The following is a 12,127-nucleotide window of genomic DNA, read 5'->3' as shown; positions in this document are numbered from 1 at the left end:
TTCATATTCAGATTCGGATTGAGACTCAATCCTGGTTGGAAAAGAAAAGGTACAGTACTATCACCCATCCTATCTTAGAGATTCATAAACCGAAGCCGGGAAAGAGAGTCAAGAGTCTCACAGTGTTTGCTAATACAGAGTGTCCAGTTCCATCCACAGAATTAGACGTGAGAAAAGGAAAGCAGGTGAGTGAGATACTTAATTCGATCGATCCGGGGGTTTCCTTTGAATCAATCAATGAAAGAAGGGAACAGAAGAGAGGGATACACAGCTAATAGACATGCTCATGCTCAGCAACTTGTGCTTTGCTTTTCGTCATGTCGTTCAAGGAAGGAAACGCTTGGGCTCAGAGACGGGCCAGGGAGAGAGAACAGATGAGATTAAGCGGCGATACTGAGCAGGGGAGTCTTTCCTCGTTGAAGATGGGTATGTCTCTTTCCTTTCACTGCCTTTTGATAGTAGCAGGAAGAAAAAAAAAAAAAAAAAAGCTAACAAAAAGAAATAAGTTAAAACGGTCTCGCCAGACCTTGGCAAATTGGACTTCGAGTCCGACCTCGCTCTACCAATGCCGAACCCTCGCACTGCTCGATCGAATTCGATCTTGAATGATACTTTGAATACCTCCTCCTCTTCCACTAGCATCCATGCCAGTGGAAGTACGAGCGGTGGTGGAAGTGGAAGTCTCTGGAGCAGAAGCATTGGTAAGAAACGTTCGTTCACTGAACCGGGTCGTTTGGCAACAGCGGCCGCGGCAGCAGCACTGGGTGAGAAGAAGTCGGATAAGAAGTCGACGTTCAAGGCACTCAAGGCCAAGCTCAGTTTGAAAGATCTGAAAAAGGAGTTTCGCAGCAAGGATGTCCCACCGGCGAGTACTATGCCGAAAATCACTATCCTGCGAGACTCCTCGTCCAAGTCATCTTCAGATTCTTTCCACGGTAAGGGGAACAATTTCGAAGTCGAGGGCCTGTATGCTCCTAGACCTAGGGTGATGGAGATGAGTTCGGGGTCGGGGTCGGTGTCGAGAAATTCAAGTGTGATAAGGTTGGATGAGTGTTTAAAGGATGTCGAGAAGGCGTCGGATTCTTCGGTGCGTATGCCCACGAGGAATAATAGTGTCGGTGGTGGTGATGTTGGTGGTATTAGGGAGGGCGCAAAGTTCAGACATACTCTCGTCCACAGTAACGACGCTGGAGAGGGACCGGCTTCTCGCGCACTCGAGGCCTTTCTGCTGAATGGATCGTCACCAGCTGCTCGCACAGGAGAGTACAGCAATAGCAGACTGCCGGAAGTGGTCAAGACAACTCAACGCGCATGCAGTTACGCAGCCGAGCCGGCGTCGCCCAAGAGTGCGGCATCCACGGTCCGCGAGAACGAAGCTGCGCGCACGTACTCTCCGTCGGTGTACGAGACGGCCTTGTCGGATAGAACGTCGGATCTGCCGCGGCGCGATCATGGGGTGACCAGTCTTGAGGACATCATTTCGCTCACGCCCATGAACAGTAACTCATCTGTCAAGAAAGGTTCCGACAATCGTCTGTCGTTGGCGTCTCCGGCATCGACGTTCCTCGCTGGCCCTGATGAATCGTCTAATAGCGACCATGTCACCATTCAGGTCCCCATCGATAGAGCGCACTTGCTAGGACACACTGGTCGGGGTGGCTTTGCCCCTATGCCGCCCGACCCAGGGTATCAAAACACAGCGACGCTGGAGGAGCAACTTGCTTCACACGTAGAGCAGCTTCATTTCCACGTGCAACATGCGGCCAGCAAACTCGTCAAGACGTTCGAGGACAATAACAGCTGGCACATGGACCAAGTTCTTCGCCATGTGGACACGATGGTCGACCTAGCTCAGGTCATCAACAAGAGGGCGGCTGCTCAGACTGAGCTACTGAAGGAAGCACACACGGCCATCGCGGAAGTCAGGGCCCATATCGACACGCTGCGTCGCGAAGTACGCGTCATCAAGTCCAAGATCATCACTGCGGTACGCGAGGAAATCGGCAAGCTCAGGTACGATCTTCAAGAGCAAGGTAAAGTTGGCCCTGGCAACCCAGCATCTGAGGGCATCTTGACCCCCAGTGCTGGGCTGCAGGGCCCGTCGATTCCTCCGATGATGACCCGAGACTTGAGCGAGCAGACAGATGGGAAGGACAAGATGCTGCAGGAAAAAGATGATGATGAAAAGGAAGCAAAGGATGATGAGCAAGAGAAGAAAAAAGAGAAGAAAAAGAAGATCGAGCAAGAAAAAGTTGAAGAAAGAAAACAAGCAGCCCCGTCGACCGTGTTAAGCAGTGCCGATTTTGTGAATAGCACGCCCTCCTCCGCTTACCTGAGCGTCAAAGACCACCAGCACCAGCACCAGATCACCGAGAAGCGCGTTGCCTGGAAAGATGACTATGAAGACTCCCTGGGAAGCCCAACCCCACGAGCATCTACCTTCCCCGATCTCCCAGACCTACTCGTGCCTGCAATCGAACAAGCTGAAGCTCTACTCACACCTCCTGCACAGCCCAAGATGGAGAAACCTGCAGAGAAAACTGCATCCAAACGCAGCTTCTTCAACCTGCGTCGTCACCGTGACAATGACAATAACGCCAGCCGCACGCAGGAGAACAAGCACCACCAAGCTGCTGAGAACAACAACAAGAAGGCCCAGGAGGCCAAGGGTGATCCCACCACAATCGACCCCAGCAGCATCCATCCATCCCTGCGCACCCCCGAGCAACGCAAGATCCTCATTGCCCGCGATCTCGAACGCATCCGTGTCGAAAGGAAGCAGCTCGCCGAGCTAACAACTACTCCAACTCCTCCTCCTACCCGACGTCGTCCCGGCGTGCTGAAGCTTTCCAAATCTCACACTTCAATCGGTGCTACTACTACTAGTAGTCCTACTTCAAACGATAGTACCATTTCATCATCACCATCTCCTACGCTCCACGGCTGGCCTCTCCCAAACGTCTACAAGACCCGGCTGCCCGTTATGCCTTCATCTTCATCTTCAACATCCCAGCGCCATGCCTCGGGCTCGAGCCAGCGCTCGGCCCCTCAGCAGCAACAGCAAAAGCAGCAGCAGGGATTCGACAATCCATACCCAATCTTCAGACATCCCGTCCCTGCGTCTAACTTGGGTGGTCCTACTCCTGCTGGATTTTCTTCCTCGCAGGGTAGTAGTGGTGGTGGTAGTGGAAGCAGCAGGCCTCGTCGTCCGTCTATTCCTGCTCCGCTTACTTTGGTTCCGCGTCCGAGGGAGGGATCTGGAAGACATCGGAGTGGGACGTTGGAGAGGGTGGAGGAGTAAGGAGTAGTCATTCTTCAGACCCTCACCAGATTCTCACTTGATATCAGTCTTAGCTGCGTTTGTTTTTCTTTATTTGTGAGGTGGACGATGTCATGGCTTTGCTTTATGACTTACGGTATGATGATGAACGATGTTGTTATGACTTGCTTTTCTTTGATTTGTTGCTTCTGCAACTGCTTGAGCGGACATGATGTGATGTCACTGGCGTTTTAAGATCATTTGATATGGATTCGGAAACTGGAAAAGGCGAAAGAGAAAAGGAAAAAAGGGAGTTCATTTGTCACTTTATTTCGTTTTACCGGGTATCGGAGTGTCTATGGGAAAGATGAACAGATAATGATAATGATAACAATAGTGATAATGATAATGAAAAGAAATAAATCAAAATGGAAAGTGGAATAGTAATAAGATAAAGACGTAAAAAAGATATCATATTGACCCGCTAATTCAAACAATGCTCTACTTCCGCGTCGCAATCATCTTCTCTACATCCAAAGCGGCATCCCGAATCTGAGGGCAGTAATGCTGGCGCAACAACTCGCCTTCCCAGATCGTCCCCGCGAAGACATTCGTCGCCTCGATATCGGTGGCGTACGCATTGAACACACCGTCGCCCTTGCGCTCCTCACTGTGCCACAGCGGGGAGATCCGACGTGCGTGGTGCTTGGCTACCTGGTTCATGAGCGACAGCGTCGCGAGAGCGGACTTCTCCGGCAGCTGAAGCGAGCTCGTCATAAGACGCTTGGAGAAACTGCCTAGACGGACTGGAGGGGCGACTCCGTGTGCGCGGGACAGGAGAGTAGACTGCAAGCAGCGAAGGAGCAGCACCATAGGTGTCTGGAAGTTGACCTTCTTCCTGGATCGCCAGGCCGGGTTCGCTTCGGGGGAGTTGGGATCGGGAAGTCGGAGAGATTTGTCGGGGTTGTATTCGACGTCGGGGTTGATGGAGTGGTTGTAGAGAGAGCGGTAGAGGTGTTTTACGAAGAAACTCAGGTCCAGGTGGAGTGTGCTGGCGGCCTTGCTGGCGTCTTGTCCTTCCAGAAGGGCAAAGGCAGTGACGGTACACAGGAGAGCCTCGCGCTGGGAGTCCCGCGTCGTCGCTGGCTCCGCATCACCGGTCTCGTCTGTCTCATCTTCTTCCTCCTCGGCTCGATCGGCATGGCCGATTAGATCCTTCAGAGCCTCCAGCAAGTCACCGAAGAAGTCCTGGTTGATCAAGTGGGCGTACTTGGCAAGACCCTCGAGAACAGGGCCCATGAGCTTCGGAATGCGGAGCTTGAGGATGCGGAAGTAGACACCAAAGACAAGCTTCAGTGTCTCTGCTTGGTTCTTGTCCCTCTCCTCGTGGGAGACCAAGGCGTCGGCCTCCTTCATATCTTTCTCGACTGCTTTGCGTTCCTTCTGAACCTTGCGTTCCCGCTTGGTACGGAATTCTCGCTTCTGCTTGGGCTTCTTACCGAATGCCGGTGTCTCCTCTTCTTCTTCGCGATCGATCCTGTCTCTTGACGCCTTGCGGGAGAACTCGGACAGCAGACGGAGGTGGAGGAAGGTATCCAGAACGGTCTCGTGAATGCGGAACTCCTTCGCCTTCATCATCTTCGACAGCAGACGGACAGCCTCGAGTGACACAACTCCATCGTCATCCCTTATAAAGACCTCCTCCATTGTCTCGCGGCACTTGACGAAATCAGCATCAACTTGTCTCCGGGCGAGGCGGTTGACGAGGATCTTCAAGATCTCGCTACGAAAGTTGAAATGCGGGACGGAAAGCAGCAGGTTGCAGGCGCAGTTGATCGCAATGCTCTTCAAGCCGGAATCCACCTGGGGGCTGTCCTTCTTGACAGGTTTCGTGAGTTCCACCAGCTTCTGAACGTAATGCTTGTAGTTCGAAAGAAGGGATTGCTCGAACGTCCGTAGCTTGCGCACTTCTTTGGAGACTTTCGCAGACATGTCTTCGTCGCTGAGGGGGCGGATTCGGTAGCCAGGAATAACATCTTTGTACACTGCGGCCTGCGCGGCAAGAGCCAGTTTCTGTATCGCAACATGTTCTCCCCTCTCCACAATTTCGGCCATTGTCTTGAATAGCGGCATGTTCTCTTCCGGGTCTTCGTTGATTAACGTAGCAAGTCGTGCAAGTTCCTCCTTGGTTTGGATGATCTGCAGCTTCAAAGGGATTTTCGGCTTCACTTCTTCAACCTCTTCCTCATCTTCATCGGAATCCGCATCCTCCATATCCTCGTCGTCATCGGTGCCCAGAAAGCTGTCGGAATCTTCGGCCTCTGGCTCATGTTCCGGTTCCTCCATTGTCTGGAAACCTTCCGCAGTCTTGATAGGCAATCTCGTCTGTTCCTTGTCCTTCTTGCCCAATTTGCGCGGCCGGCGCTCATAGTCCTGTTCGAGGTCCCACTCGGCGGCATTGTTGTAGAAGTCGCTGGCAGACGCACCGCCGGACGATTTGGAGCCACGCTCCTCATCTCCAGGAGGGCTCACCCGTCTTCTTTTCGTCGTACGTCCGGGAGCCATCTTGAGGTGCCTGGGGAATCTTTTTCTGGGGTCGTGGTAGCGGCAAGTTGTTTGCGCGGGTTGACCGTCCGAAACTTTTTTTCTGCGGTGCCAAGACCTGGACGCTAAAGGCGGCCGCTCCACCTTGTCTAGAATTTTTGTTCCCGCGGAGCTTCGACTTACAAAGGCTGCATCGCAATCGCGTCTGGAAAATCTTCCTGCGCTTTTCTGTTTGTTGTAGCTGGGAGATTCTTATTCGAATCTTTGTGTTTGCTGCAGTGAACTGCAAGAGTCTATCAAGATGCGTCAACTCACTGAAGGTAGGTGCAATTTTATCTCTGTCTGTTCTGATCTTCTCGCGCATGATTCTCATACCGATTCTTCTCAGAGGAAACCCGGACTTTGTTCGAAAAGTTGGCCAATTACACTGGAAGGAGTCTGAACAACTTGATCGCACCTCCTTCTGGCTCCGAAGATGCCAACGACCGCTATGTTTTCCGTCTTCACGGCAGCAGAGTATACTACTTGAGACTTTCTCTGGCGAACCTCGCAACCAGCATCCCTCGCGCCAACCTCCTCACCCTCGGAACTTGCATCGGAAAGTTCACCAAGACCGGAAAGTTCAGAATCCAGCTTACAGCTTTGGATGTCCTCGCTCCCCATGCGCGCTACAAGGTGTGGATCAAGCAGAACGGTGTGATGCCCTTCCTCTATGGCTCCAACGTGGCCAAGGCCCACGTCGGAAGATTCAGCGAGGACTGCCCGGAAAATGCTGGTGTAATTGTTATGGACATGAATGATACGCCATTGGTAAGAGGATTCTGGTTTGGATTGAGGTAATCGGAGGCTGATAAACATTAGGGATTCGGTGTGACTGCCCGGTCGAGTGCTGAGACCCGGAGATTGGAGCCCACAGCCAACGTGGTGTTCCGTCAGGCAGATATTGGAGAGTACCTGAGAGAGGTAGGTTGAGAAGTGTCACATCCACCGAGTATCAGATTGCTAACTTCCCCCCTAGGAAGATACTCTGTTTACGACCTAAGCCAAAGCCTTGCATACGCGGGATCGAACATGGGAGATTCATACTAGATACCTGGGCATTCTCGCAGGAGTTCTGGAGTCGTCTGTCTGTACATTTAGAAAAGTGTTTCTCAATTCCACCTTATCCATCTATTATCTCATATGATATTTTCTGTGACCTTGGCTCTGATAGACCCCTGTAGCTTCATTAAAAATGGCCTATGATGTAGCAGGCTCTGCTGAGTAACATAGAACATGAAATAGAAAGCCATTTCCACCGAATATAAGGAGTAAGTAGTGGTGTTGGAGAATCCGACCTGAAGCTGGCAGAATGTTAGATGCGGGGCACGTGCACGGGCACTTCTCACTCAGCGAGCTCCATTCGGAGATGCGAAGTTTCCCCATCCAGTCATTCCAGCAGCTGCATATTCATCACTTTTGTATATCTGCTCGCCTTGCGGCCATTCTGCTCACGGCTAGCATCCTTTCAAGATCTTCACTCTCCCCGTTGCCATCCTGACGAACCTCGACACCCCTTCTCCATCAAGTCAGGATCTTCCCCGCAGGCCACTGCCTGCCTCACCCCGCCATGCCGCCTTACTCAACTGTTCAGAAGCAATCTATAATGCAATTCGTCAACCTCACTCAAGCAAAGGATGCAGTAGCTGCAAAGGTACACGCTGTCTTATTGCTTCTTTGGCTCGTCCTTCCGCAGATGCCATATCGTCCAACCAGTTCTTATCTGCGCTCATCACGTGTTCACTCCTTGACTGACTCCTCGCATGCATATAGTTCTTGAAGGCAGCTCGCTGGAATGTGGAACAAGCTCTTGATGCGTGAGTATAGCAAGATTTTCTTTTATTTATCTGCTCTATCATACTATTTTCCCCCCTGGTTATGCTCTCGCGTTTCCACTACTTGCGGCCGCGGTTCATGAACCCGATCATCTTATGCCTCGCTTGGTTATTTCACTACGTTAGGCCTGGCGACGTCTCATCTGTCAGTACTCCTCGTCCGACGGGACTTAATCAAAGAACTGCTAGGTGTCGGTGCAAAGTTGCCCGCAACACTTCATTGTCCGGGCCTGAACGCATGCTGTCAGGCGAATACGCTGAGGACGTAATTCTGACGCTGTCCTGGCTCATGAAATCAAGCGATATCAATATGTCGCATGCACTGTACTAGATCGACTGTCAATAAAGGCTCTGTCACCTTTGAACATAGGTTCTGTGGCGGCTTCACCTCCACAGGAGTATGTCTGATATCAAACGTCGACATCGAAGTCTTTCAACCAATCAGATACGCACTTTACCTGGCACCCGTACGCTATGGAAGCTGCCCTGGGGTCTATCTCCCAATTATGTCTATAACCATACAAGAGCTGCTCCGCTTTGAGACACCTAGCATGAAAGCAGAAAGAAACGGAGTTTCCTGCTTACACTTGAGACCAACCCAGCCTGCGTTTTGAAATGCGAGCATGCATCAAAATCCATCCACCCCGATTGACTTCACGTCTTGTACTTGATATACTCACCAACCATATGAGTTAACCAACTGATCTTTAACAGTCGCTAATTCCAACCTCACCTCCAGATACTTCCAAAGCAACTCAGGTGCCGGCGGTAGCACATCCGCACTAAGCAAGATCTTCGACAGTTATCGAGGTTCGTCTGTCCTCCACCATCTTGACCACTCAGGAAACTAACTCCCAATCAGATGCCCCCGAAGACAACCCCGACGGGATCGGCATCGAAGGAGCCATGAAATACCTCGGCGACATCAAAGTCGGCCTTGACGAAGTGGCATGCCTAGCGATCGCCGAACTCCTCAAATCCCCATCTATGGGCGAATTTACTCGCGAAGGATTCATCAACGGCTGGAGAACGACCGGGTAAATACTACTACCCCTACCTTTGACCTCTCAGCCTCCTCTACACAAATCGTTCTAATGCACTGATATTAATGAAATATAGCTCCGATTCCATCGACAAAATGATCGCCCACGCAGCCGACATCCGCGCACGCATCCCCATTCAACCCGACCTCTTCCGTCGCGTCTACCGCTTCACCTTCCCGCTATGCCGTATGCAAGGCCAGCGGAACCTGCAGTTCGAGATCGCCTCGGAACAATGGCGCCTGTTCTTCACGCCGCAGAATGGTGGAGTGCAGTGGAATACGGACACGACTCCATGGTTGGATTGGTGGATTGAGTTCCTGGAAGAGAGGGGGAAGAGGCCCGTGAATAAGGATCTGTGGGAGCAGGTGGAGGTATTTATGCGGAAGACGCTGGATGATGAGAACTTTGGGTGGTGGAGTGCGGATGGGGCGTGGCCGGGGGCGTTGGATGATTTTGTTGACTGGGTGCAGAAGAAGCGGGGGAAGGAAGGGGAGGATATGGAGGTTGAGTAGGTGTTCTCAGTTCTCCTTCTATTTTCAAACGTCTATTCTACTATGGTTAGGTAGATAATGAGACAGTTTCACAACATTGCTGGTATGGTGGTGATGGTGGTAGTGGCTGGTGTAGGGGAATCTTTAAATCTTGGTATTTTGTTATAGATATTGGAAACTATGGCGACAGTGCTAGACAGAGGAGGTATGCAGTATGGTGGTGTCGCCAAGGAGAAAAGAATCGAAATTGAAAACATATTCATCATAACAGGGGCAGTGCAAACATATCTTCATCTCGACGCCAGGGCTCCATCAGAAGTATGTCCGGGTCAGATTAGGATGTCATGGGGGGGTAATGAAGTGGAGGACAGGGGAAGTGTGGACTGCTCCGATATTGGTGGCTGGGCCGAGGCAGCCGTTCATTCCGGCAGTCCCTCGACCTCGGGAGACGTACCCAAACGAACGGATTGCTCTGATCCACCATTATCGGAAAGTCCACACGGACCAGTCGGTAGTCATAAGCTAGGTACAGTATATTTACATCGTTCACCGGTAGTCACCCTTGTCGTACTCGCTACCGGGTCCACGGCGTTGGTCGTAGCGCTGTCGTGCTAGGTTAGCGACTGGTCGCGTCGGTGGGATCGTCACGTAGTTGGTTTACCTTGCGGAGAGCCTCAAGACGCTTCTTCTTGGTGTGCGTGTTGACGTAGGTTCCAATGACGAACCCGACAATGTTGAAGAAAGGCACCCAGGTGTGCTCGGGGAGGAACTTCTGGGCAAAGGCCAGCGCGATGGGCGAGGTGACCCAGCTGACCTTCATGACGGGCATGAAACCGGCCCGCACGGTAGCGCGAACCTGGTGGAAGGTGCGCGCGCCCGCGATGACCGCCATGCAGCACAGGTACACGGCGTTTTGGATGGGGGAGACCTGGATCGCGTCAGCATTCCAGCCGCACGTCAAAAGGGGAGTGTCAGATCGAACATACCAACAAGTTGCTGGCAAGGATCTGCAGGATCTTGGCCTTGATGCTCGTCCGGCCAGAGAAGACCCGCTGCAGAATTCCAATGAGGAAGTGGCCCAGCGGGGCGCTGATGAACATCCCGTAGAGGGCCATCTTGGGGACACGGGCGCTGAAGTAGTGGCCATGCTTGCTGACATCATGGGCGATCCATGAGGCCAGGATTTCTTGCAGACTGGACAAAACACCGGAGGTCAACATCTTGGTGCGCAGGGGGTTCGACTGCAGCTGGCGGAGGTAGAGCTATAATGGACGCGCATTGTCTCCATCAGTGGACTGCTAGACACACATTGGGGATGCGATTACACAGGCGCAAAACCTACAGCGAGATAGCCATCGCCAGTCAACCGGTTTCCAACCTTATGCACCAATTCCTTTGTGTCCTCCCGTATCGAGGTGACGGCCTCATCCTGGAACTTGGCAGACATTTTTGCTGATGTGGTGGGTGTGGTGGAGGGTGTAGGTGAGTTGTGAAGTTGAGAGAGAAGAAGAAGATTAAGCGCGCGCGATATGGTCAATTAGAAGAGGACGGGAGCCAGAAGGCGATAAAGGCGCGAAGACGGCAGCTACGGAAATTACGGGACACGGTTAGCCAAGCCAGACAAGGAGTGGGGTGGGAGCCACAATGAAATGGAGATTTGATGGAGATGGAGATGGAGAAAGAAGAGGGGAGAAGAGGATTCGAGTGGGTTTGGGGAAAGAAGGGTAGGACAGACAGACAACAGACGAGGTGAGATTCGAGATTAGGTGGAAAACATGGGGTTGACGACGGAAGATGCGCTGTCCCGCATAAAACGGAAGGGAAAAGGAGGACCAGGGGAGAGGGACAACAAGCTACAAACAACTAACGCGAGGCTAAGGAACGAACGGGAACGAGTCAAGGGAAGGGGAAGTGAGGAGGCTGGTTTGCTCGGGAAGATGAGCCAAAGCTTACCGAGGTCGGAAGAGTTCCTGAGCGAGTTTGTTTAAGGATTATGAGATGCAGCAAAGCAGTCCGTCAGTATGGGGAAGGTCAACGCGGATAAGCGCAATCAATGAAACTAAAGAGAGACCCAGTCAGTCAGTCAATCAATCCACGGATCAATTCAATGGAGGGACCAACATCCGCCCTGAGCTGACAGTAGTCACTAGATAACTAGTAGTCTTCTAGTACCTCCAGCTTCACAGAAACACACAGCCAGTCAAGTCAACAAGACTCAGTAGTGAGTAGTGAGTAGAGAGTAGAGAGTAGTTCACTTAGATCGTCGTAGTGACTAACTACTGAGTTGATGGTTGGGAATGAACACGAATAATTTCACTGACTGTCGGTCACTCCATCGGCAAATGGCGAATCCTCGCCGCTTTAATACCCGATCCTTGCGCTGCCCGCCGTTCGGTCAGCTCCGACATGCGGGCAAGCAATCATCAAACCTAAACAGTTCCATGTCCACCTCCCGAGATCTCACTATATCTCTTGTTCTTCGCTGCACTTTTAGCCATTATATGGAGCTGGATTCTGCATTTCCATAACTTATCTTATTTTATCTTGCTTCTAGCTTATCATACAGAGAGAGATTTCATAATGGAAATATTCTCTGATTCTAAAAGGAAATGCACCAGCCCAAAAAGTGCACGCCGAGTGCAGCCGAGAACAGAAAATAACGGAGCTGGTATTCCAATGTATCACTCCTTCTGAGTATCTATCTCCCTCTATATCTGCTATGCACAGTTCCTAAACACTAACAACGGTACAGGTAGAATATGATGATCATATAATACTGCTCATGTAGGAATGGAGGCTTCATCACAGCCCTAGGCCTGGCCCGTTATGGCACTCCCAACCTGTAGGCCAGGTGCATCCCATTCTGGCGTTCACGATGCTACTGATACCGTGCTGGCAAGCACTTCATTACGGAGG

The 12,127-nt window shown here is 51.6% G+C and overlaps 6 protein-coding genes across 6 annotated transcripts; 4 read left to right on the top strand and 2 right to left on the bottom strand.

Moving 5' to 3' along the window:
* Positions 1 to 317: 317 nt before the first annotated feature.
* On the top strand, positions 318 to 3,301 carry ASPBRDRAFT_136445 (uncharacterized protein; the record flags this gene model as incomplete). Its single annotated transcript, XM_067618791.1, has 2 exons — positions 318 to 426; positions 507 to 3,301. 2 exons carry the CDS (start codon positions 318 to 320, stop codon positions 3,299 to 3,301), a joined length of 2,904 nt encoding a protein of 967 aa, XP_067474416.1.
* Positions 3,302 to 3,562: 261 nt separating this feature from the next.
* On the bottom strand, positions 3,563 to 6,092 carry ASPBRDRAFT_48199 (nuclear export protein Noc3). Its single transcript, XM_067626039.1, has one exon. The coding sequence runs from the start codon at positions 5,822 to 5,824 to the stop codon at positions 3,761 to 3,763; it is 2,064 nt and encodes a 687-aa protein (XP_067474415.1). The 5' UTR covers positions 5,825 to 6,092; the 3' UTR covers positions 3,563 to 3,760.
* ASPBRDRAFT_48198 (ribosome biosynthesis protein NIP7) lies at positions 5,983 to 7,014 on the top strand. The gene is made up of 4 exons (XM_067626038.1): positions 5,983 to 6,123; positions 6,192 to 6,613; positions 6,665 to 6,766; positions 6,822 to 7,014. Exons 1-4 carry the CDS (start codon positions 6,105 to 6,107, stop codon positions 6,843 to 6,845), a joined length of 567 nt encoding a protein of 188 aa, XP_067474414.1. The 5' UTR covers positions 5,983 to 6,104; the 3' UTR covers positions 6,846 to 7,014.
* Positions 7,015 to 7,412: 398 nt separating this feature from the next.
* ASPBRDRAFT_136259 (DCN1 family protein) lies at positions 7,413 to 9,232 on the top strand (the record flags this gene model as incomplete). Its single annotated transcript, XM_067618774.1, has 5 exons — positions 7,413 to 7,496; positions 7,616 to 7,659; positions 8,417 to 8,487; positions 8,540 to 8,714; positions 8,797 to 9,232. The coding sequence occupies 5 exons, from the start codon at positions 7,413 to 7,415 to the stop codon at positions 9,230 to 9,232; spliced, it is 810 nt and encodes a 269-aa protein (XP_067474413.1).
* A 290-nt stretch (positions 9,233 to 9,522) lies between these two features.
* Positions 9,523 to 10,793, bottom strand: ASPBRDRAFT_48196 (Mpv17/PMP22 family protein). The gene is made up of 3 exons (XM_067626037.1): positions 10,554 to 10,793; positions 10,198 to 10,473; positions 9,523 to 10,139 (listed from the first exon to the last, which is right to left on the bottom strand). The coding sequence occupies exons 1-3, from the start codon at positions 10,656 to 10,658 to the stop codon at positions 9,828 to 9,830; spliced, it is 693 nt and encodes a 230-aa protein (XP_067474412.1). The 5' UTR covers positions 10,659 to 10,793; the 3' UTR covers positions 9,523 to 9,827.
* ASPBRDRAFT_48195 (uncharacterized protein) lies at positions 10,715 to 11,527 on the top strand. Its single transcript, XM_067626036.1, has 3 exons — positions 10,715 to 10,796; positions 10,947 to 11,270; positions 11,333 to 11,527. Exon 2 carries the CDS (start codon positions 10,987 to 10,989, stop codon positions 11,197 to 11,199), a length of 213 nt encoding a protein of 70 aa, XP_067474411.1. The 5' UTR covers positions 10,715 to 10,796; positions 10,947 to 10,986; the 3' UTR covers positions 11,200 to 11,270; positions 11,333 to 11,527.
* Positions 11,528 to 12,127: the final 600 nt, after the last annotated feature.

The sequence above is a fragment of the Aspergillus brasiliensis genome (assembly GCF_001889945.1).
Source record: "Aspergillus brasiliensis CBS 101740 unplaced genomic scaffold ASPBRscaffold_17, whole genome shotgun sequence".
Classification (NCBI taxonomy): domain Eukaryota; kingdom Fungi; phylum Ascomycota; class Eurotiomycetes; order Eurotiales; family Aspergillaceae; genus Aspergillus; species Aspergillus brasiliensis.
The sequence above is the reverse complement of the archived record's forward strand: the minus strand, read 5'-3'. Positions and strand labels throughout refer to the sequence as shown.

What these genes read in the sequence shown, in the direction of transcription:
- ASPBRDRAFT_48198 (XM_067626038.1), top strand. An exon ending in ACATGAATGATACGCCATTG is followed by an intron (nt 6,614 to 6,664) that starts GTAAGAGGATTC and finishes GATAAACATTAG; the next exon opens with GGATTCGGTGTGACTGCCCG. An exon ending in TTGGAGAGTACCTGAGAGAG is followed by an intron (nt 6,767 to 6,821) that starts GTAGGTTGAGAA and finishes CTTCCCCCCTAG; the next exon opens with GAAGATACTCTGTTTACGAC.
- ASPBRDRAFT_48196 (XM_067626037.1), bottom strand. Translation starts at nt 10,658, where the DNA reads ATGTCTGCCAAGTTCCAGGATGAGGCCGTCACCTCGATACGGGAGGAC. An exon ending in CTGGCGATGGCTATCTCGCT is followed by an intron (nt 10,474 to 10,553) that starts GTAGGTTTTGCG and finishes CGTCCATTATAG; the next exon opens with CTCTACCTCCGCCAGCTGCA. An exon ending in TCCTTGCCAGCAACTTGTTG is followed by an intron (nt 10,140 to 10,197) that starts GTATGTTCGATC and finishes GACGCGATCCAG; the next exon opens with GTCTCCCCCATCCAAAACGC.
- ASPBRDRAFT_48195 (XM_067626036.1), top strand. Translation starts at nt 10,987, where the DNA reads ATGGGGTTGACGACGGAAGATGCGCTGTCCCGCATAAAACGGAAGGGA.
- ASPBRDRAFT_48199 (XM_067626039.1), bottom strand. Translation starts at nt 5,824, where the DNA reads ATGGCTCCCGGACGTACGACGAAAAGAAGACGGGTGAGCCCTCCTGGA.